This window comes from Puccinia triticina, chromosome 7A, assembly GCF_026914185.1.
Source record: "Puccinia triticina chromosome 7A, complete sequence".
Classification (NCBI taxonomy): domain Eukaryota; kingdom Fungi; phylum Basidiomycota; class Pucciniomycetes; order Pucciniales; family Pucciniaceae; genus Puccinia; species Puccinia triticina.
In genome coordinates this window covers 6,258,558-6,282,294 of record NC_070564.1, presented here as the reverse complement: position 1 = coordinate 6,282,294, position 23,737 = coordinate 6,258,558, and the positions used below count along the sequence as shown (strand labels likewise).

The 23,737-nt window shown below is 47.3% G+C and overlaps 3 protein-coding genes across 3 annotated transcripts; 1 reads left to right on the top strand and 2 right to left on the bottom strand.

Annotated features, from left to right (window-relative positions):
- Positions 1-6,912: 6,912 nt before the first annotated feature.
- Positions 6,913-9,142, top strand: PtA15_7A694 (uncharacterized protein; the record flags this gene model as incomplete). The annotated part of the gene is made up of 2 exons (XM_053171327.1): positions 6,913-6,955; positions 7,026-9,142. 2 exons carry the CDS (start codon positions 6,913-6,915, stop codon positions 9,140-9,142), a joined length of 2,160 nt encoding a protein of 719 aa, XP_053022520.1.
- Positions 9,143-9,649: 507 nt separating this feature from the next.
- On the bottom strand, positions 9,650-12,488 carry PtA15_7A693 (uncharacterized protein; the record flags this gene model as incomplete). The annotated part of the gene is made up of 11 exons (XM_053171326.1): positions 9,650-9,662; positions 9,754-9,986; positions 10,075-10,309; positions 10,388-10,528; positions 10,598-10,913; positions 10,978-11,048; positions 11,131-11,253; positions 11,320-11,471; positions 11,563-11,838; positions 11,910-12,212; positions 12,279-12,488. The coding sequence occupies 11 exons, from the start codon at positions 12,486-12,488 to the stop codon at positions 9,650-9,652; spliced, it is 2,073 nt and encodes a 690-aa protein (XP_053022519.1).
- A 2,514-nt stretch (positions 12,489-15,002) lies between these two features.
- On the bottom strand, positions 15,003-17,285 carry PtA15_7A692 (uncharacterized protein; the record flags this gene model as incomplete). The annotated part of the gene is made up of 10 exons (XM_053171325.1): positions 15,003-15,055; positions 15,141-15,435; positions 15,509-15,569; positions 15,640-16,130; positions 16,210-16,355; positions 16,436-16,793; positions 16,861-16,883; positions 16,988-16,995; positions 17,082-17,120; positions 17,215-17,285. 10 exons carry the CDS (start codon positions 17,283-17,285, stop codon positions 15,003-15,005), a joined length of 1,545 nt encoding a protein of 514 aa, XP_053022518.1.
- Positions 17,286-23,737: the final 6,452 nt, after the last annotated feature.

Genomic DNA, 23,737 nt, shown 5'->3' with positions numbered 1-23,737 from the left:
ACCTGCCATCCACCAACTCCGTTTACACGCGCACACTTGTCATCCGCCAAGCGCTATACACACATGCACATCATCCATAAAGCTCTTCTCTCATGCTAGCTCTGCCGTCTCCGCCGCTCACCTTCAACTGCCGTTGGACTCCTCTCGCCCCTGTCTAGCCTTCAATGCCAGGATCCCACACGCTGCCTCCACCCCAGCTACGCCGGCTGACGTAGCCCGCTTTGGCTGCCACGGCTTCCCCCAGTCACAGCCTATACTATCCAGTCCGGGCCAGCCTGCTTAAGTCAAGTCCAGTTCCGCCGTTGTGGTAGACGGAAAAGTGGAAAAATAAAAAGTTTTTTCTATGCCACATAATTACTCATACTAGGCCTCAAGATACCATCAAATGGACCCCAGAAATGGATTCTACGGCCAATTTCACCCCTAGTCACCCCTGGACCCCCTCTAGTGTGGAAGTTACACCTCATGGACACCTATCACACGGCCAGCCCCAGTAACCCAGCTGTCACCTGCTTCAACCCAAGTTTCACAGTAGTAAACTTATACATATCACAGGATACAAACATACATCTCCCTGTCAGGCTACACTCATTACATATTAGCTAAATACACTTGTTTATATACATAGTATGACATCATTTACACTGTTTCTGCAGCCTCAGACTTTGTGTATACACTAATTACCCCTGTATGACAGCTCATGCAGTCTACTGTCACATTATGCATGTGTTATAATGTTCTGTTGTATATTCTGACATCATGTATGCACCCCTGGCATATTTAGAATGTTCTGTGGTATATTCTGACACCATTCATGCACCCCTGAGGGGTTATGACATCATTTGTATCTACTCCCACCAGCTAAAATCCCTCACCCTGTTGTCTAGATTAGCTGAAACCCTAACCCACAAGCCCCTTTGGGGCTCCACTTTTGTCTAGAAAAGGAGCTCTCTCCACCCCCAGTGGCCTGCTCCCCAGTTCCTCACCCAGAACTCACAAGTCACCCAACACTCATCCACACTGCGCTAACACTACACTAAAAAATAGTGCATTTGTGCTGCGCTACGCTACACCACAGTCAATAGAAGGTGTGTCTGATGTCTAATACCTCCTTGGAGCTTAAAATGTTTTCTAGAGATTTTATTCTTATAGCAGAAAAAATTTGGGGCCGTTTGGAGCACCGTAGATAAGGTTTGGGGGGTTTGCCTTAGTAGGAAATCCACCAAATCCGCCCCCCAGCTACACAGGGTCTCCCTGAGGAGTACCAATGCCGTGAAGCTTGAAATATGTTCTAAAGAGTGTATTCTTATAGCTAAAAAAAATTGGGGCCGTTTGGAGCACCGTAGATAAGGTTTCGGGGGTTTGCCTTAGTAGGAAATCCGCCAAATCCACCCCCGGCTACACAGGGTCTCCCTGAGGATTACTAATGCCGTGAAGCTTAAAATATGTTTTAAAGAGTGTAATCTTATAGGTAAAAAATTTTGGGGCCATTTGGAGCACCGTAGATAAGGTTTTGGGGGTTTGCCTTAGTAGGAAATCCGCCAAATCCGCCCCCGGCTACACAGGGTCTCCCTGAGGAGTACTAATGCCGTGAAGCTCGCAATATTCTCTATGGATGTACTTCGCGCACTGCGAAAAACTTGTCGCGCACTGCAGGGGGCGTCCACTCGATGTCCCAGCCACAGTGCGCGGTAGCTCAAAATGCTTTGCGCACTGCAAACGCAAAACTATGAAATTATCACTTTTTTTTCTGCCAGCCGGCAGAGGGGATTTTTCCTGCTCCTCCATCAAATTCTTGAAGGATTTGGAGCCCCCAGCTGGACACAAAAAAAGGATGAAAAATAAACACAAAAAATAACCTGAGCGCAGGCTTCCGCTCCTCCGGGGCTTTCAACCTGCCAAATACTCACGGATCGGGTACACAGCCCCTCGAAAACAAATTTTGAGGGCAGAAGCTCCGGCTGCTGTACCGATGGCCGGCACAGCCCGGTCATTGAGCAGCGTCTACACACTGGATCCCCCGATGACCGGCCAGGTGCAGTGCAGATTACCGGTCATTAAGGGGAATATGTACTCCTCTCGATGACCTGGTTGCTACGGTCATCCAAAGGAGCACATATTTACTATACTCAATGACCGAGTCCACCCCGGTCATGGAGAGGAGTCAACCCTCGCCTCGATGACCGGGTCCGTTCCGGTCATTGAGAGTAGTGTTTTGAACAAAACGGACCTGGTCTTTTAGAGGAGTGCAAACTCTCCTTATAACATACTCCCCTCGCCGGTCATCGAGGAGTAACCACTGCCCTCGATGACCGGGTCCGGCTCCTCTTGTTGACCAGAGCGGACCTGTTCATTGAGGGGCTATTCTGGACATCATCAAGAGGGAGTGCATCCTCCCCTTAATGAACAGTTTGTTCTGGTAATCAAGAGGAGTGTTTCTCTCCTCTCAATGACCAGAACAGACCCGGTCATCGAGAGGAGTGTTTCTCTCCTCTCAATGACCGGAACGGACCCGGTCATCGAGGCAAGTGTTTACTCCTCTCCATGACCGGGGTGGACTTGGTCATTGAGTAAAGTATGTGCTCCTTCCAATGACCCAAGCGACCCGGTCATTGAGAGGATTACATATTCTCCTTGATTACCGGTAATCTGCACTGCACCTGGCCGGTCATTGGGGGAGCCAGTGTGTAGACGCCGCTCAATGACCGGGCTGTGCTGGCCATTGGTATGGCAGCCGGAGCTTCTGCCCCTTGAACTTTGTTTTTGCAGGGCTGTGTACCCAATCTGTGAGTATTTGGCAGGTTGAAAGCCTCGGAGGAGCGCTCCCGGGGGAGCGGGAGCCTGCGCTCAGGTTATTTTTTGTGTTTATTTTTCATCCTTTTTTTGTGTCCAGCTGAGGGCTCCAAATCCTCCAAGAATTTGATGGAGGGGCAAGGAAAATCCCCTCTGCCGGTGGGCAGAAAAAAAAGTGAGAATTTCATAGTTTTGTGTTTGCAGTGCGCGAAGCGTTTTGAGCTACCGCGCACTGTGGCCGCGACGTTGATTTGCCGACCCCCACAGTGCGCGACGAGTTTTTTGCAGTGCGCAAAGTACATCCGTATTCTCTAAAGAGTGTATTTATATTGCTGTAAAACTTTTAGGGTGTTTGGGTACAACAGTGACAATATATTTTTTTTTTTGTATATTACGTCATTTTTTGTCAAATTAATATATCGACTCCCATCCTCGAGATGGGAATTAATTAATCGACTCCCCAAATGCTTTTGGGGCCGCGCGAGGTCCCGATGACTCAGGGGGACGTCCCAAGACCGCGCGACGTAAACGACTTTTGGGAGTCGATTTATTAATTCCTGGGAGCCGATTTTTCAACTCCCCAAAATTTTGAAACCAACCTTGAACACCATAATCATCACATATGATGACATCATGGTTTTTTCGAGTCAGAATCAATAATGAAATTTAATTCAATTCTGGTGTTTTTGAGACCAAGGTTATTTCAAAACACAATACTAGAAGCCATGGAAGCTGAAGAAATCAGATCTCTGCTTTGACTTGTGCAAAAATGTTGATGGAAACCGGAACTCGGGCGGCAAAGCACAGGCTGCACGGGCGCACAGCCCACTCTCAGCGCTTGTAAGTTTCTTGGTTGGTGCCGCTAACGGCCGACTGCTCTCCTTCCGAGTCGCAAGACTGGCGGGAGAATTCATTTCGCAAGGATGCGTCATGTTAATAGGAAAATAGCAACTTGACCGATTAGGAGTTCATACAAAGCTTGATATGTGGACTAAGCGCCATAAGCATCTTGTTATCACCCCTCGGTCCCGGAGCAGGACACCAATTTTGAGCCTAGCACCAGCGTCGAGATCCGGCGTATTGAAAAGAAGTCCGGCCTCAGGGGAGAAGCTGTTTCTCGCAGCGGCATCGTGCATCTGAGCACGCAAAGAAGGAATTGGGGTCCAAATAGTCCGCCTGAGGCCTGAGGGCAAGGAGGAGAAATGGCAGGCAGGATTACGGTCTGAGCTGGGCATCCGATTCATTCCTCTCCCTCATCCATTTCCATATAAAAATGTTGTTTCCTTGGGGTGTGATGGGGCTGAAAGTGGACGTGTTCAAATCACCCCCCATGTGACATGTATGGGTTGAACATGGCGATCCTCCCAACCAAAACCAAATCATTATTCTGAAGTGGTTTTCCAAGTCATACTCTGCCGTTCTGACCGCTCGTCTTCAACATATGTATCACTGATTGCAGCGGCGTGGGAAAGAGACTTGGCCGTGACATTTATGCTCTTACTTTGTCCCGGCCACTTCCGCAGGCAAGTGAAGTGCATGTACAACTGATCACATTTTTGCCAATGGGTTTCCGTCGGTGCCAGGTGGATGCAACAAAGAGGATGTTACGACTCTCACAATCCAGTCATGGTATCTTCCATCGACCGGCCTGCCGTTTCTCTCACACTTTGATGGAGAAAATACCCGCCATATCCATGTTGCTCCGGCTTCAACTTCCAGCGATATTGGGTCTGTCTACTTGGTGCAAGAAGTTGAACCGGGATTTTCGGCAAGGAGACTTGCCTCCATGGCGCGGGTCAAAGGCTGCACCGATTGAAGGTATATATAAAGCGCGCTTGTTGTGTACGCCAGGCACTACTCACCTCATCATCCAATCCACCGCACCAACACTCCAGCCTACCTAATCAACTCCAGATTTAGCCACTCCAATCCAAAAACAACCCGCTCCGTACAAATCCAAAATGGCCTCCTTAGCTTACCTCATCACCCTCCTCTCTGTGCTCATCGCCGCTTCGCGTGCGGAAGAAGTGATCGGGGCGAAGAACGAAGACGTGGATGCCAAATGGCTTGGAGGATTCGGAGGGATGTACAACAGCTTTTTCTCGTTGGGCGGGATGGGACTGGGCATGTTTGGATCCCCATGGATCAACAGCTTGGCCTGGTCGATGGGCGGCGCCTGCTTCGGGGGCGCTTTCTTCCCGATGAACATGGCCCTCGGCATGGGCGGGTTCTTCGCAAAGGCATCCGAGCAGGAAGCGGCGCACTCCGTCAGTCGTCGGGCAATCCACCTCGATGCCGACCACCTCTTGCGTCGAACCTCCACCGACAGCGTGACCTGCACCAGCAGCAAAGGCGTCTCTGAAGTGTTCTCCAAATCGCAATGTTTGAAGTAGGCCGACTGTCCTTTATCTGCCTGTATCATTGTCATCTGACCTTGTTCTCTTGCATTCTTTTTTCAACAGGGCCGCTCAAACTTTGCGCGAGAAGAGCGTACACTCTGCTTCCAACGGAAACTGCCAAGTAAGTCCCGCCATGAGACTGCCGTGTACACTCGAGAGACCGTCCACTCACTAGTTCGATTTTCGTGCTCCAGTTATCACTCCATAGTTCCAAGGACAAAGTGGTTGCAAAAGACATGTAAGCATTCACACCCTCCATCAGCCCGAACGCCTGCAAGACTGCTGACCGTGTATGATCTTGCTGGACATATAGCCCGGACCACATCCTCCAGAAGGCTGTCAACAGCATCTTGAGCACTTGCAATGAAAAGAGCACCCCCAAGGACGCCAAGACCCACCACATCGACGACAAACAGGTCGTCATTATTCTCTCAAGGCATTGATTCTCTCACTCCATCTCTAAAGCTCTTAGCAGCTTGTTAATCTTGTTCAAAAATAGCGCCTCCCTAGTTTTGTTTCCCCATGTATCCAACTAATCCTGTTGATATCTCAATTCTTGTTGACCTCTACTCATTGTAAATTTTGCTTTGCAATTGCTTGTGGATGATGTTTTTGTTATTCCAAAAGATACTCTTGCACCCTGGCGAGGTGATGGTAGGTTTCACAGTTGTAAATATTTTTATGTGTCGGAATGCTTCCCTCCTCCCCTCGGGCTTGAAACATTTAGGCTTCACGGGATGATGACAGTCGCCGACGACCCTGCCGTGCCATGATTTCGCTTCCCTGCTTTCCCTTTTGCAAGATTGTTAATGGAAAACGGAACTTGGGCGGCAAAGCACAGACTACATGGGCTCAAAACCCACTTTCAGCGCTTGTAAGCTGCTTGGTCGGTGCCACCGCTAATATCTCCCTCCGAGTCGCAAGACTGGCGGGAGAATTTATATCGCAAGGATGCGTCATGTTAATAGGGAAATAGCAAGTTAAGCGATTAGGAGTTCATACAACACTTGATATCCTATGGACTAAGTGCTGTTATCACCCCTCAGTCCCGGAGCAGGACACCAATTTTGAGCCTAGCACCAGCGTCGAGATCCGGCGTATTGAAAAGAAGTCCGGCCTCAGGGGAGAAGCTGCTTCTCCCAGCGGCATCGTGCATCTGAGCACGCAGAGAAGGAATCGAGGTCCAAATAGTCCGCCTGAGGCTTGAGGGCAAGGAGGAGAAATGGCAGGCAGGATTACGGTCCGAGCTGGGCATCCAATTTATTCCTCTCCCTCATCCATTTCCATAGACTCGGCCCGGACAGTCCGTCTGGGGACTGTAAGCCATTTAGCAAGTCGCGGGATGAAGCTCGGTATTCAATCCAGCCTACTCGGCCTTGAGTCAGGCTTATCAGACCGGGCCCGTTTGAGATCTTTGTTTTCAATAGCCTTGCAGGCGTCGGCCCTCGCAAGCCATCCCCTATCAAGTCGACAAGCAGTCCAGGTTGGAATTGATCGCAGCCAGGATGGAGGCACGAAGCAAGACCGGGTGCGCAATGGTAGTGTACGGGGAGAGAGGGAAGCCAGGCCACCAGTGTTTTCTATAAATAGTCAGGCCACGAGCTCCGTTAATCTCCTTACCCACCATCCCACAACTGTTCCCTCACAGAGCTTCTAACTTTCCCCAACCACCCTCTTAATCCGTTAATTACTTTCCGTTAAAAAATACCAGCCATACAAGATGCGTATCGCTTACGTTGTTGCTGGACTGATTGCCCTGAATGGTAAGCTGGATGGATCCCTAGTTTCTGTCGGTTGTTCAGCTCTTACTGACTTGCGTTCCCTTTCTTTTAGCAAATGTTTCTGATGCGCGTGTCATTGCGCCTCATGGCGCCCAGGCAACCATCTCCACTCCTGTCCTTATGAAGAGAACACCAGCTGAGCGTGATGACATGAACTCGACGAAGGAGAGTGACGATACCCGTGAAGATAAAACGTCCAGCTCCGACGATGCCGTCGGCCGTGTCCACTCCAGTGTCCACGGCGCGTCGGACGCCCGGCCCGGTTCTTCCAAATCGGCCCTCCGGACTATCATCCCCGGAGACCAATCCTCTGACCGGGATGGCTACACCCAGCCCACTCCTTCCGACACCAATCACGGCTCGCCGCTCGATAAGCTCACGTTTTTGATCAAGCCTGTCGCACACAAGGCCACCCACGAAGTTCCAGCTGAGGTCGAATCCCACGCTCCCCAGCCTGCTGATGCGCTCCTCAGAGCTATTGAGCACTTCCGTGAGGATGTCACCCATCAGCTTCCGGTCCATGTCCCGGGCGACATTGTGTCTTCCACAACCTCAAGCCCTCTCTCAGCCCCGTCGCACCTAGTCACCCCAGTCATCGAGCAGTTGCCAATCGGCCAGACTGCTGGTAATGGTGCTTACGGAGATGCCCTCCCTCTGTCCCAAGTGACCAACACAATCCACTCGACCATCCCACATGTCGCCCAAGACCCGTCTTCCTTAATCTCCAACTTGCCTGTGGGCGGCTCGCGACAAGCCAGCAACTTGATCCATTCCACTCTCCCTAATCTGGCCGGCATCACCCCGAACCTATCCAACCTTCCTTTACCAATCGTTGGCGGCAACCCCGGTGATTCCGACAGCGGCCTTCCAGTGCCTATTTCAACTAGCATTATCAGTCCCATCCTTTCAAGTATTCCAGTAGGGGGCATCGGAAGCGCTCTCCCAGTATCAGAACCAACCAATGTAGTCAACCGAGTCTTCTCCAACTTGCCAGTTGGCCAATCTCCTCCGGTTGACCCCTCAACTCTGGCTAGCCCCATCCTCTCCGGCTTACCGGTTGTGGGTAACGGGAATACCGGATCTCCTTCAACCTCCCTTCCTCTTGACCCGTCCACCTTGGTTAACCCAGTTATCTCCAACTTGCCCGGTGGCCAATCAGTCGGCAACATCATCCCCGGATCCACCTTGAGTTCTCTCCCAGTTGACCCTACTAACTTGGCCAATCGAGTCATCTCCAACTTGCCAATTGTCGACGGAAGCTCCGGATCCCCCTTGAGCTCTCTCCCGGTGGACCCCTCCACTCTGGTCAGCCCGATCCTTTCCAACTTGCCTGTGGGCCAGTCAAACGGCTACACTCAAGGCCCCGGAACGCCTTTGGACACTCTCACAAACCCAACTGGTTTGGTCAGCCCAGTCCTCTCCAACTTGCCAGGAGATCAATCCGTTGTCAACATGATTCCTGTAGCCCCGTTGAGCTCTCTCCCTCTTGACCCGGCAAACTTGGTCAACCGTGTCATCTCTAACCCATTAGGCGGTAATGGGACCTCTGGATCTCCCTTGAGCTCGCTTCCTGTTGACCCCTCCACCCTGGTTAGCCCAATCCTCTCAAACTTACCATTAGGTGGTGCTGGAAGCTCCGGATCTCCCTTGAGCTCCCTTCCAGTCGACCCATCCACTCTGGTCAGCCCCATCCTCTCAAACTTGCCAGTCGGAGCCAGTTCCGGAAGCCCCTTGAACGGTCTACCAGTAGTCGACCCAACTACCCTAGTCAGCCCGATTCTGTCAAACTTGCCGGTAACTCAATCCGTCGGCGACGTGATTCCTGCAGCCCCGTTGAGCTCTCTCCCTCTCGACCCAGCAAACTTGGTCAATCGTGTCATTTCTAACCCACTAGGAGCTGAGGGTACCTCTGGATCCCCGTTGAGCTCCCTCCCAGTCGACCCATCCACTTTGGTCAGCCCGGTCCTCTCAAACTTGCCCCTGGGCCAGTTAGCTGGCACCGGAACCCCTGGATCTCCCTTGAGCTCTCTTCCAGTCAACCCATCCACATTGGTTGCCCCGGTCCTATCCGGTGACCTACCTGTCGTCGGATCAGTTACTGACACTATTAACTCACCCCTCTCCCGTTTGCCCATCTCAAACACCAACCCCACCACTGGCTACTACTGATCTTGCTCTCGTGATCTCCTTTCTTCCCTCTCATATTCTCTCTCTATTGTTTTCGGTTTTTTTCCATCCCTCATGACTTGTAGTCGGCTGAATCCTTGTTGAATCAACCAAAACTCTAATAATAATGATAATCATCTTATAAGCGTACTTTTGGCTGAAACTGTGCCTCCTTCTGGCAGTGCACATGTTAAGCATGCATTCCCCTGATTTGTGGATCAGATAAGGCTGCAAACATTGACGACAATCCTCTGTTTTGCCTCCCTTACTGAACCGAGAAATAGAAAGTGTTCATAAAACCCCCTTTTTCTAATTGACGACGCCAGGACAACAGAAGATAAAAAAGCTACCAATGTTTGTAAAAATCTTCTTGCAGAGTGCGAACCAAAAAGAGAAAAATAAGATAATACAACAAAACTGTGGAAATATTATTTTCGAGCTCAAATGATGCTGCATTTCTATTGAGATTGAGATCAGTAGGTAATATGAGCTCGAAGATCTCTAGATCAATCAATCGGCCAAGCTGTATATGAGAAAGAAAAGTGACAAGCAGAAAAATCACACACATAAACCAGGGCGCGGAGAATACGAATTGAGAAAGAAAAAATGCTGACCTTTCGAATTTTTTGACAATATCGTCGCAGAGCTGATTGAATCTTTGAAGCAGCGCCTCTTGACCATCTTTAGGATCTTCGAACTTCATCTGACTCAAGCGATACCATTCTTCGCTCGTCGCGTCTCGAACTTTGGCCCAAGTAAGATTCTTGCCGCCGACGTTAGACTCGACTGCCTTCTGGGCACAGGTGTAGTAAGTCATCAGATTTTTGAGCATCGCATTGGTTTTGTACTGCTCAAAAACCAGCGAACGAAAGCCCACATCATCAGTATGCGAGCTAACTAACACACCGTGTATGTGAAGGATAGCGCATTCTTACAAATGGGCAGTACCGGTCGTAACTACTCATCCCGTTTTGTTGCAAGTAATCGTCTTTGATAAGCCGGGCAACATCCAATGTAACCTTGTCGCCCTCTCCTAGCGCACTTTTCCCAACCAACTGGACGATCTCAGCGAGCTCATCTTCCTTTTGGAGCACGTCCTTCGCCTTGCTTCTGAAGTTTACGAACTCGGGTTCGGTTTTCGCATACCAGGGCTGGAGAACTGACACGTATCTGTGGATAGGCGTAGAAGATCGCGTCAATCATCGCAGGTAACTGGAGTTAATCAAGAGGTCGCAGGGCTGCATTTACTTTGAATAAGATACATTCCAATTGACCGATGGGAAATGCTTGCGTTGCGCCAGTTTCTTGTCCAATCCCCAGAAAACTTGCACGATATTCAACGTCTGGAATGTTACGGGGTCCGAAAAGTCACCACCAGGCGGTGACACACTAGAAGGCAAAGTAAACATAAATTGATTAGATACACTGATTAAGCCAAAAACAAACCATCAAACTCACGCTCCAATGATCGATACCGTCCCAAATCGCTCTGGATTCCCGAGACATTTAGTTTTGCCAGCTCGTTCGTAAAAACTAGCCAGCTTAGTTCCCAGGTAGGCAGGATAACCCGAATCGGCGGGCATCTCAGCCAGTCGACCCGAGATTTCTCGAAGTGCCTCAGCCCAACGGGAGGTAGAGTCAGCCATCATCGCAATATTCATACCCATATCTCTGTAGTACTCCGAAAGCGTGATTCCAGTATAGATGGAAGCCTCTCGAGCGGCGACAGGCATGTTGGAGGTGTTGGCGACAAGCGTGGTACGTTTCATGATAGCTACGTGCAGTGCAAAGTGTTTCAGCGGCTAGTCTGCTTGTTTCGTCGAATGTTTGGGCCTTACGTTCTTCGACTCCATTAAAATCCATCGTAAGCTCCGGAAATTCCATTAGAACTTCCGCCATCTCATTACCACTATTATAAAACCGATAATCACGAAATACCAATGCGTGTCAGGTAGCTTGGAAATCTGAGATGACGAATCAGGTGAGCTTACCGTTCTCCACAACCCACGTAGATGATGATATCGGAGTTCGAGAATTTGGAAACAGCCTGCGAAATCACTGTCTTTCCGCAGCCGAAAGCACCAGGAATCGCTGTTGTACCACCTTGGACACACCTGCCCACAGAATATTTTTGAGTATAATCTACCAAAAGTCTTGGAGAAAGAAAGAGTCAAGCCTACGGGAAAAGGGAGTCGAGAACCCGCTGGCCAGTCAGTAGCGGATAGTCAGCAGTAAGCTTTTCGGCAACAGGTCTGGGTGCTCGAACAGGCCATAGTTGACACATTGTGTGCGTGGTCTTTTTGCCTTCGAACTCGGTCTCTAAGATGACATCCTGGAAGACAAATAATAATGGTGCTTTCAATGAATCAAGTAAAATAACCGCTGCAAAGGGTGAGTGCCAGAGAAGGAGCCACAAGACTCACGTCAACCGAATAGGTGCCTTTCTCGGCAATATGAGTGATGGTACCCATTGCTCTAGGAGGGAGCATGATTTTGTGGGCTGAGACCAAGGAGTTTTCGTAGACGGTACCATAGATATCACCACCGCTGAGATGATCACCCACTTGATAGTTAGTAGGTGTGAATTCCCATTGACGGGATCGGTCGAGTGCTTGGGTGTTGATGCCACGAGGAATGTAAATTGAATTCGAAAGCTCAGAGATCGATTTCAATGGTCGCTGGATACCATCGTAGATATTCTAAGAATGGAAAATCTGGGTAAGTTGGGCTCTTTTACAAGGAGGATCGAAGCCTGTTCTTGGAGACTTGCCGACATGAGACCAGGACCGAGCTCGACACTCAAGGGCTTCCCAGTACGAAGGACAGGATCACCGATGGTCATCCCACTCGTTTCCTCATAGACTTGGATCGTCGCTCTATCGCCATCGATCCTGATGATCTCACCGATCAGTTCGTCATGTCCAACACGAACTAACTCGTACATGGCAGCGCCTGCCATACGTTCGGCAACAACGACAGGGCCAGAGACTGAGAAGACGGATCCGAACTTTGATTCGCGCTCTTCTGCTTCGATCTTGATCGTCTCCTTCTTGGCTCTCTCCATACCCCCGGCCTGGAAATCGGAATGACAGGCAAGTAAGTCTGTTGTGAGATAACGATTAGGTTGGAGTGTCCTTACCATCTTGTAATATCTGACTGAAGCGACGAGAAGGGTGGATGAGGTTGTTGTTTTTGGTTTGTCTTGGGGCGTGGACCGTGGTCGATGGAGAAGCAAGATAGAGGTGGTGGTCTGGGATGGACGATGATGTCGATTAAATTCGAATTGACCGGGAGCCAGCGCAGTGTGGACACTCCATTCCTGGTGCGCAGCCAGCCACTCACTCACCATTGGGAGTTGTCAGCCATGAAAAACAGTTTTTCTACATTCACACCCAATTTTCTCTCACCCAGGTCTATGCAGGACACCCATAAAACTGTGTGCCTGTTTTTTTTTCTTGAGCTCATTGCACCAGGAAAAACTTAATTTCTCCCAGTCAGTGAGGTTGTATGCTAATAGAGGGGTCCCCACTAGTTATTAAGATCATAAAACTTGAATGATTGGTTTTTTTGGACACTGACAGGGTTTTTTGGTATATGCCAAACTTCACCTTTTTTGGATTGCTGGTGCCCCAAAATAGGAAGACTGGAGGCACAGTTCCATGAGATTAGCAAAAAAGACTGTTAGAAACACCAGGGGGCCAATTCCAGGAACAGGCCTAACTACTTTCTGTTCAAAGACTGGAGCAAGTGTTGGGTATATGTATCCACCAGACTGCAAAAAAGAACTGGATTAACTGCTCACTGACTCACAATTGACATGCAGGATACTCCAACTAAGCTGCTATTGTAACTCCACCTGGCTAAATAATGGATTTTGGGCAAATTTGCTGTGAAATATGCACATTTGCTGAACATCAAAGCTTGGTTAAACTTTGAGAAAGGTTGGAGTATAATATTAATCAAACTCCAAGTTTCTCCAGAGTTTCCATATGTCAACTGCTCATAGTTGAACCAGTTTTAGTTTGAAGTGAGAGTGTAGCTTAGTGGCCCAGTGTTGATGAACTCCAAAATCCTATTGTAGCTCAGAGAAGCTACCAGAAAGCTTCATTTTTGGGACCACTCAATTCTAAAAAAAGAAAAAAGAAAAAGACACTGCCAACAGCAAATTGTCAATTCCTGTTACACTATTGGAAAGGCCCAGATCTGACCCTCTCATATCTGAAAATGTCAAAACATGGGCAAACTAGCATTATGTCTGACTAGGTTAATTTTTTTGTTGATATCTCCAACCAGTTAAGGTGTTCAAAGTTGAAATCATAAAATTTTTGAATCATAAAATCATAAAATCATAAAATTTTTGGGTGATAATTTTTTATGTATCATTTTCAAACTATTGCTCTGTTTTGAGTGTTTGGGTGGTACATATTTTTTCTGCTTAAAATTTTATGATTTTATGGTGTTATGATTTTATGCAAGTCAACTTTGAACACCTTAAGTGTATCCCAGTTTTATGTTGCAAAAAGCATATCATTTCAGGGTTGGGTATATCTTTTTTGTTCAGGACAGTTTTTATTGGTAGCTGAAAGGTCTCCATAGTTGTTGCAAGGGTCTTGTTGAGCTAATGTAACACAGCCCTGTCCCTCTCTAAGTGCCAAGCACACTCCTGCATGACCTGTGGCCCATGTACAGAGATCATCCCACTGTCCAGTCTGTCCATGAGATTCAATTTAAGCTAGCTTTGTTATGAGCCACTCCCGCACGCGCCATGGCCTACACCAGAGACATGTCACACTTGTACATACATGTCACGGCTCTCTGCCTTAAGGGAGAGCTGGGGGAAGATCCTTACCTTTTCCCCATCTAGCAATCAACCTACCCAAGCTAGAAACCCAGAACCCAGTCCCCCTCCCTGAACCAGAACCATAACAAGCTTGCTTTGGTAGCTGGAAACTCTGCTAAAGAATCACCATGTGCAAAGTCAATCCATATTGTGTAATCAGGTTGCCCAGTCCAGGTCCTGAAGCCCCTGCATGACATCATGTCCCCAGTGACATTCTTTCTTCCAGCAGATGGAATGTCTTCTGGATCAAACAACCTGATTACAAAACATAAATTAAGTTTGCATGCAGCAAATAACTGCCTTGGCTCTCTCAGCTCTTCCCTGCCATTTTGCCTGGTAATCATAGTGGATTGCATGAGGACAAGTCACAACAACTTTGTAGTTTACACAGCATGGCTGTCTAGAATTGTTTGCCAAGTTTTTGCACTGGGGGAGACAGTAGCACTCTTCACATAAGCTAAACATCAGCAAGATTGAAATAAAGTTTATCCCATTGTGCCAGCCAATTTGTCTGGGAAAGTATGCTGATGTATATCTCTCACCATGGTCATAGATTTCTTACATGAACAGTGCTAGGAAGTGATGGATATTACTAGCTCATCTGTATTGCTACAAGCTTTCAAACAGGCTGCAAAGGGCCAACAATTGAGAAACCATATTTTGGATGTATTTGTAGTCTTCTTTGCTTATTGGCACATAGGTGGAATCAGAACAGGAAATGGTAAGAAAGGAACTGAGCCTTTGAGTGGGGGCGTTTGTGGAAAAGGAAAACCAACTGGCAGGAGCAGTACTGTGCTTAAGCGAGAATAGTGGGTCGTGTTTTGTTTCTCCAAAACGTGGAAAATCTCTTAGAAAATAGGAAGACGGAGTGGATCAGATGTTTTTAATAGCGGAAATTTGCTTCTGTTTGATCTTTCGTATTTCCAAAGCTAGGCGGAAGATGCGACCTCGTGATTTTTTTGTGTTTTAAAATTTAAACGGGTAAATGAAAGTAGAGGTTACTTGATGAGAGTCCCAATTCGTTCAAGCGGCGTAAGTGGTGGAGGCAATCGTTCCACCGCGGCCAGTCCAGTTAACTGAGAAGGTTTGTGCAATAACGGACCGATCAGCTATTCCACATGAGAACAAAGAAGCTAGCAAGCCAGAACACAAAGCACGTACCATGAACGTCTTGGCCTTCAGGGTAGGTCTCAGAAGCGTGCTCGGGGAGGATTCGGAATGTGTGCGCCCCAAAGTAATCCCTTTGAGCTTGTAATAAACTGGCCGGAAGGTTGGCAGTTCTGTATCCATCAAAGAACGCTAGAGCGGTCGAGAATGCAGGAGTCGGGATACCCCATAATGAGGTTTGAGCAATGATTCGGCGCCATCCAGGTTGGGACTTGTGGATAGCTTGGTTGAAGAAGTCATTGAATAATAGGTTTTGAAGGTCTGGCTCAGCTCGGAAGGCCTTGGTGATCTATCAGCAAGGCAGTGATTGCAGTCAGTATTCGGACATGATATTCTCTTGGCCAGACAGCCAAGTTACTTACTTCACCCAAGAAGACGGATCGGATAATACAGCCACCGCGCCACATGAGTGCAATCGATGGGCTGGAAAATACGGGTTCAACATCAGGAAGAAACGTCAAGAATTGTCCGTGGAAAGTAAATCCAAACGTACTAATTCAGAGTCCACCCGTATTCTTTGGCGGCTTCTCTCATTAACATGAAGCCTTGCGCATAGGATATCAACTTGCTTGCGTACATCGCTTGCTCGAGATCGTCGATGAACTGTTTCTTGTCACCCTTGAAGGCTTCGATCTGAGGGCCACCGAGTAGTTTGCTAGCTTTGACTCGTTCTTCCTTGATCCCTGACAAGCACCGTGCAAAGACCGCTTCCCCAATCAAAGTAACAGGCATCCCGAGATCGAGTGCGTTGATAGCGGTCCATTTTCCAGTGCCTTTCTGACCAGCTTTGTCTAAGATTTTTGTGACAAGTGGAGTGCCATCCGTATCATTGAACTTGAGAATATCCCGGGTGATCTCCATCAAGAACGAATCCAGAACACCCTTGTTCCAGGTGGCAAAGATGTCACCGATTTCGCCTTCACTGAGTCCGAGTCCACGCTTCAAGATATCATAGGCCTCGCAAATCAGCTGCATATCACCGTACTGAAGAAAATCACAATGGATGCAATCAGCGAAGCAATTCTACTGTGATGGCTTGAAATAGGATGACTGTCGGGCGTACTTCAATACCGTTGTGGACCATTTTAACGTAGTGCCCTGATCCCCCTTGGCCAACCCAATCACAACAGGGTTCACCCTCCGATTGCGCCGCGGTTTTTTGGAAGATTTCCTTGATGTGAGGCCAAGCCGCATCCGAGCCTCCAGGCACTACGTGAAAAAGACCATTCCAACATAGTTATGTTTTAACCAATGCAAGGAAATGAGGGAGGAAAGAGATCTGGACAAACTGAGTGATGGACCGTATCTTGCCCCTTCCTCTCCGCCGGATACACCCGAGCCGACAAACAACAGCCCTTTCGCCTCGAGCTCCTTGCATCTTCGGTTGGTGTCTGGAAAATGAGAGTTACCGCCATCGATGATGATATCACCTTTCTCGAGGTGGGGCTCAAGTTGCTGAATAAATGCGTCAACTGCATCACCAGCCTTGACGAGGAGGATGATTCTTCTAGGAGTCTTCAGATTTTCGCAAAGCTCTGCAACCGAATGAGCTCCGATGACGTTCGATCCCTTGGCTTGGTTCTCAAGAAACTCGTCCACTTTAGAGACTGTCCGGTTGTATGCAACGACGGTGAAACCCTTGTCATTCTGAATAAAGGAAGGGGTTTAAGCAGGTAAGCTACATCCGAAACTGCATAGAGAGCGCATCGCGCACCATGTTCATGATCAAGTTGCAGCCTATTTGTAAGTCGTCATAGTTCAATCAGCATGCAATTTTTCGACGTCCCCTGTGTCTTGGCAGTAATCACTATAGCTAGAGTTGCGAGATGAAGGACACTTACCCATCACGCTGAAGACCAAACAATACAGGAAAGAATAATTGGGTTTTTAGCAAAGTCATAGAGATCATCAAACCCTCGAAGCGCTCAAACTTACGCCAAGCCGATGAGACCGATATCGCCTTTGGGAGAGGACCTGGGATAAGTGAGAAAACCGGAGAAAGGCCATGGAGTCCAGTTACTATGGAAGAACCTCAAGAGATTTGTAGAGCCAAATGTCCAGTACTGACATTTTCTTATTGTGATTGGATGGGTTTGAGGAGTGATCGAGGTGATGGTTCAGTTGTCCAATCCGGTTCATGACGTTTGCCCCACCGGGTGCGCTGAAATTCTCGTCCCGGGGTAAAAATGAGTGACAGCCCAGGTTCACCTGAGGTTCACCCGAACTTGACACATGTCCCTCCCTGGGGCCTTTGCGGAATGTCCTATTTACACCACGGACGCAAAACTCCAAAGGTTGTTTGAAGGTGCTTTGAATGAACTTCAAATGAAAATCAATTCAGTTGGGACGTCACCAACTGGTTCAAAATCAAAAATCTTACATATTGTCCAACTAATACTTGAGTTTTTTTTAAATGCTTGTTTAAAAAGATGGATTAATGCCCATTCAAAGTTTCTTCAAACTGAAATCTTAAAAGTGTGTCTGTGGTGTAGCTTAACTAACACTTGAACGGAGGGTGCGGGGGACCCCTCCCGGAGGGCTCTCTGCAGGAGAGACTTACACCTAATGTCTGAAGTCTGGCAGGGAAAGGAAGGATATTCAACCCCAAAATCACTAAAAAATATTTAAAAATCAGCAAAATATGTACAAAAAATATGAAGAGACAGTTTCATTGACAGTGATGATGCGCACCCTCACCCAAATTTTTGAGCAAAAAGCTCCAAAGCTGATTGAGGGAGTTTGCTTTGAAGGTCAAAGGAATCCTGAAGGAGATTACATTGCTCTGAAGATCCATTTTTGGATTTTCTGATATATGCACAATTAAATTTCCTATCTACAACAAAATACAACCCTTGAGTGGCTAAATGTGTAGGATCTGCAGATATCTACGGGTTTGCGGATCCAAGATCCACCAGGCATGATGGTTGCACATCCTTAGTTTACGTTTCTTCATGTTTTTTTATTAATTTTTAAAACATTAGTAAAGTGCAAATGGTTTGGATTGAGGAGATGAGACCAGTGCCAAATGAAAGCTGATTTCCAGAAGTATCTGTTGGCTCTGGGGAAGGTCCACAGGACCTGAGGGGCAGGCTGACTGAGGCTTAATATTTTCCCTCCAGCCATTTGTGATTTCTTTCCCAGCCAAAATTTTGCCATTACGCGCAAGTCCCTCCCTGCGGGAGGGGCTGCTTTGCGGCCAGCCACAGCAAGCCTCCCACCAGAGGTGACTTGTGTTAAGTTCGCGGAATGTCCAACATTTGGCTTGAGGCTGCCCAGCAAAATGTTGAAAAATTCCTTCTAACCCAAATATCACCACATACACCTCTGATTTCTTCACAGCCTTTGGTACCATTATAATCAGCTTTTATTGCCAAATAATCTCATGCGTCCAAAACAAAACCCACTGCCATCCCCTGAAAAAAAATTGATGTAAAGATTGCACCTGAGAGCCTATCCAGCCTGATGTAGACCAGATAGCCAGTCCAGTCTGGACACATGAAAATAAGGTTAGACACCATACATCAATACCCTGTGGGACTCCTCAGCCTATGCACTCAAGAGACCTTCCATTATTAATTTAATGCTGAAAAAGCCCATGAGAGTTTGTCCAACCTTGAACTTCAGATGATCCAATGGCTTCTTTGTATTGCTCAGGAATAGCCCTCCCAAGAATGAACACTGAGAGGCCAGTTTTTGATGGTTTTACTTGAAAACATATGGACAAGAAAGCTCAGATTGAGGGATACAACCTGGTATGAGGGGCTTTAAATAGAAATTTGAGAGAGAGAGAGGCAATAGGGATGTAAATAGAAAATTTGTGCTTTTCTGCATAAAAGCCTGTCAGCCTCAGGCAATGAATGTGACTTGAGTCCTCAGCCGCTCCTTTGGAGACACTTCACAGAGGCTTACTTAGCTTAAGGTTCACCTGAGATGCACATTGCCCATCTCAAACCATATACACCTTCACCCCAATTGGGACGGTACAAATTTGAGGGTGAGTCAAGGCTGAAATGCTGCGCTGCGCTACAAAAAAGCGGTCTTTTAGCGCAACACAGCGGTTCCCGGTCAGCCCAAAGAGCGGTAGCGCAGCGCCAGTCCCGCTGCGCTACCGCTGCAACTAGTGGGGCCCCGCTTTTTCCCTGACCCAAGAAGCGGTAGCGCAGCAGGCGAGGCCGCTCCTTTCAGTGCCGTGCAGGGGCCACCAAAAAAGCTGTGCTTTGCGCTGCGCTGCACTTTTTTGGCTGGCAGCAGGGGAGCGCTACGCGGCCAGCTCAAAAAGCGGTAGCGCAGCGGGCGGGGCCGCTACTTTCAGCGCAGCTGCCACCAAAACCGCTGCAATTTTTGAAGTGCAGCGCTTGTTGAGTTTTCACTTGAGGAAAGCAAGATTGATAGGCGAGGAGGAGGGGTTGAACGAGGAGCTGGTTCTGGGGACTTCTGGGGACTGGATACTTTACTGGGGACTGGAGACAGGATAATTTACTGGGGACTGGGGACTGGGAACTGAGTACTTTACTGGGGACTGGAGACAGGATAATTTACTGGGGACTGGGGACTGGACACTGGCTACTTTACTGGGGACTGGGGACAGTAGGGGAATGTGAGCGAACAGAGAGACAGATATTCTAACAGCGCTTTCACCCTTGGGTGAGTGCTGCTGGTTTGCTTATACTGCTTTTCTTGCTGGTTTTGTAAATTACTTACGGATTCAATTTGAACATGGAGGGCATTGTTCACAGGAATTTTTTGTTTACTCAATGTTGCTTGACATTGGCCCCCTTCCGTGCACGCCACCAGCTTCCCCCAATAAACTATCCGCACATGGGGGAGTTGTGCGGTGACAGGTGGCCAGTGTGGAACTACTCAAAGGGGAGAATAGAGCTTGGAAGGGAAATGGATAGCAACAATAGTACTAATGTAAGCTATGCAAGGGTGCTGATGAGGCTGCCTTCCTGACTAATGCTGAGGGGATGAGAGTAACACTAAGAAAAAGAAGAAAAGGTGTGGCTGATTTCTGCTTGATCTTAGGAGCTAGTACTATGAGCTTAACTACTGACTACTGAGGGTAAGAGAGTTGGAGCAATGGTTGAAGGGGGGGGGAAAGCAATGGGCAATGGTTCAATGGCAATGGGTTGATGAGAATGGGCACTTATAATTTCTGTATCTAAAATTATCTATCAATTCTGCATGAGGTACAAGTGAGGGGGGGGAAGACAGTTCTTATAGTAAGGAGGGATGAGCACAGACAGTGGAGGCATTCTGGCTATGGGAATAAAGGAATGTACAAATGGGGAAGAGTGATGTGAAATAGTAACAGTATGTAATGATGAGCAATGCTGAAAGGGGAATGCTGGTTATGGGAATAAAAGAATGTACTAATGGGAAGAGTGAGGAGAACATAGTAACTACTTGTAATGATGGGCACTACTGAAAGAGGTAAGCACAGATCTAATGATGTAATGTGTACAATAGGTATAGTACATAATGAGAAATGTATGTAAAAGGTTTAGGATGTGAAAGTAATTATGTAAAATTAATGTACTGTAATGATTTAAGTAAGTTACTAATGAATTGAGTATTGTAACTAATGAAGACTGTAGGTTGTCTGTAAGTCTTATATCCTCTATAACTACTGAACCATTGAAGATAAGGGTATACTATGTATGAGTGACTATATGTGAAATTTAATGTAGAATCTGAATATGCAATAATAATGAGGTATTTGTGAAGGGTTATGGGGAAATTTTCAATGTAATGATGAATATATGTAAAAGAAAGCAATAAAATACTACTTATGGTTTGGAATGGAGCACCACATCCTCCCCCAACTTATTGTCTGTCCCCAGGCAATGCAACAAAGTGAAGAGTGATCCAGAAAGAGTTGAAGAATGTTGAGTCCAAGAGTCCAAAGTCCAAAGTCCAGTGTTCTTCCTCCAAAAGGTGAAATCCAAAGTCCTGAGTAGTAGTCCAAATCCAGAGTCCAGTGTCCAAAGCCAAGGAGAAAGAGTCCAGTGTCCAAAGCCAAATAGAGTCCAAGTATAATCCAAGTCCAGTATATCTGAGTCCAAGGTATCCAAGTCCAATCCAAAGTCCAATAGTCCTATGTATCCAGAGTATCCATAGTCCAGTATCCAATCCAAAGAGTCCAGTTTCCAAAAGAAGGTCCAATTATCAATGAGGGATGAATGTTTAAGAAGATCTAACTCTGCTGAAGGCAATATCCTTGAGACAGACACATATTAGACTAAATTCCACTCTGAAGAATACAATAATTTTCCTGCCTAACTGAGGCCAATGGAAGTATGCAATGCAATGATGATGAATGATGAGGTTGATAATTGTAATTTCTGAAGGTTGTGAATGATTTGGAGTTGAATGACTGAATTTCTGAAGTGTCTGAATATATAATGTAAAGTTCTGTGAAGAGAATTTGAAGTCCAGGGAGGTTGATAAGCTGTCCAAAGAATATTCTTGCTCAAATTGGGTGGTTTCTGAGCTGCAATGTGTTGGAAGAAATTGATTATAATGGTGAAGGAATGAATGATTGGATTGTTGGTTGAATAATTCCTAGAATACAGGGTGAAGATGATGAAGAAATTCCAATATTGAGGTGGTTGGATGTCCAGTAATTGCTATGGGATGGTAAGGAATGATGATGGGTGATTGGATTGATTGATGGAGGAGTGAGTGATTCCTCCCTGGATGAATGGCTGGGGAAAAATTTTCCATAATTCTCCTCATCATTGGGGGGAATGAATGATTCATGGTCCCTCTTCAGTACTGGGCACTTGGAATTCACCTTTTCTACGAAAAAAGCCTTGATTTTTTCCAGATGGGGAATGGAACATGTGTCCATCCGCGTGTACTGTCGAAAGAGGGGTCCTGATGTCTGAGCGGGGGCTCCATGCGGAAGGCGCGCGTGCGGAACGCCAAAAAAAGAAAGGAAATGGTCGACCTGTATCTTCGGAACGGCTCGATGAACTTTCTTGGAACCAAGCCCATTCGAAAGAGCCAATTCCATAGATCAAAATGGTATATACTAACTATTTTTAAGGGTTGATTATCGATTGTGTAGGGCCGGTTTAAAGATCCGGGAAAAATCCGCGGGCGCGCATAGTAGTAACACCGCGTAAATATAAGGCGATATGTTTTCGGGTATAACTTGGATGTCCGTCGATGAAAAGTTCTAATTCCGGGCTCATTAGAAAGAAGAGACGGAGAGGATGAATGGACAACCGAGCAATATTAAAGCTTAGTTCGGCCGATGGGCAGCCGTGAACGCTGAATGAAAACCGTAAACGAGACCGTGGAGATACTAAGGGAACTTGGAGCGAGTATAACTTTTGAACCACTCGATGGAATGAACTGGAACCAAGTTCAAATGAAAGGCAAGATCGGAAAGATTAATTCTAAAACCGGGAATGTTAATTTTGTGACCGGCCGTGTGGTTGTTGAAGTCGTTCAGAGTGTCATCATTATTTCCCGCGGTTTTCATCGTATAGGAGTTGAAAGGAAATGAATACATGATGAAATAATTTTAAGGTAACGCCAAGGAGCTGTCTGATTAGACTCCTGAAGCTGGCAATTCGACTGGAAAAGGTTATAGGCAAAAAGAATGACGTGAAAGCGATCCAAAAGCAATCCAAGAACTAATTAAACTGGGTCAAACACCAGAGTCAACAATTAAAAGAAATGAAAGAATAACCGCGCCAAACGTCTCTGAAGGGTAAAGGCGTCCATAATGACGTCATAAAGTGAAAAAGAATGAGTATATTATAAGTTCCAGGTCATCGGCCAACAGAAAAGTTCCGCTATAGCGTTCGATATTCATAATGTTTGCCTCCAGCGCCATTTCCACGCCCTCATCGCCGAATGATCCAAGTTTATTAAAACCAGAGTTTTGTGGGAAAAAAATTCAAGGGTTTCCCCTATTTTTTATCCACAAAACAACAAAGAAAGGGTTTTCCCTATCTTTTAATCACACAAAAACAAAAAAGGCTTCCCCTATCTGAGAAAAGCCTCTGCAAAAAACGCAACCTAGCCCAACACCAGCCGAAGCTGCTGCACCCAGGCCCATACTGCCGCCCAACTCACCGGATGGGTCAAACAGTATGTAAGGAAGGCCCCCAGCAGCGCGGTGGCAATCTGCTAAGTGGGGGCCAGCTCTTTAACCCCCCAGGCTGTGCAAATGCATATGCAGCAGCGGGAGAGCGTGAGACGCACCGCCAGCTGGAATTACAGACAAAACGGATGCGGCTGGGGGGAGAATTTGACTGGCCAGCTCGCGGTCTTATATACCCAAGCCCCCGCGGGCCTCACTTGCCGCGCAACTGCCACCAACTGCCATGGCAAAAACGCCACTGCCGTGACAAAAACGCCACTGCTGTGGCAAAAGCGCCACTGCCATGGCAAAAACGCCACCGCCATGGAACAAACGCCACCAGTAACATCTGCCCTCGATGACCGGTCTGTGCCGGTCATCGAGAGGAGTAGAACCTCCCCTTGATGTCCGGTACACACCGGTCATCGAGGGTATTAACACCTCCCCTTGATGTCCGGGACACACCGGTCATCGGGAGGAGTAGCACCTCCCC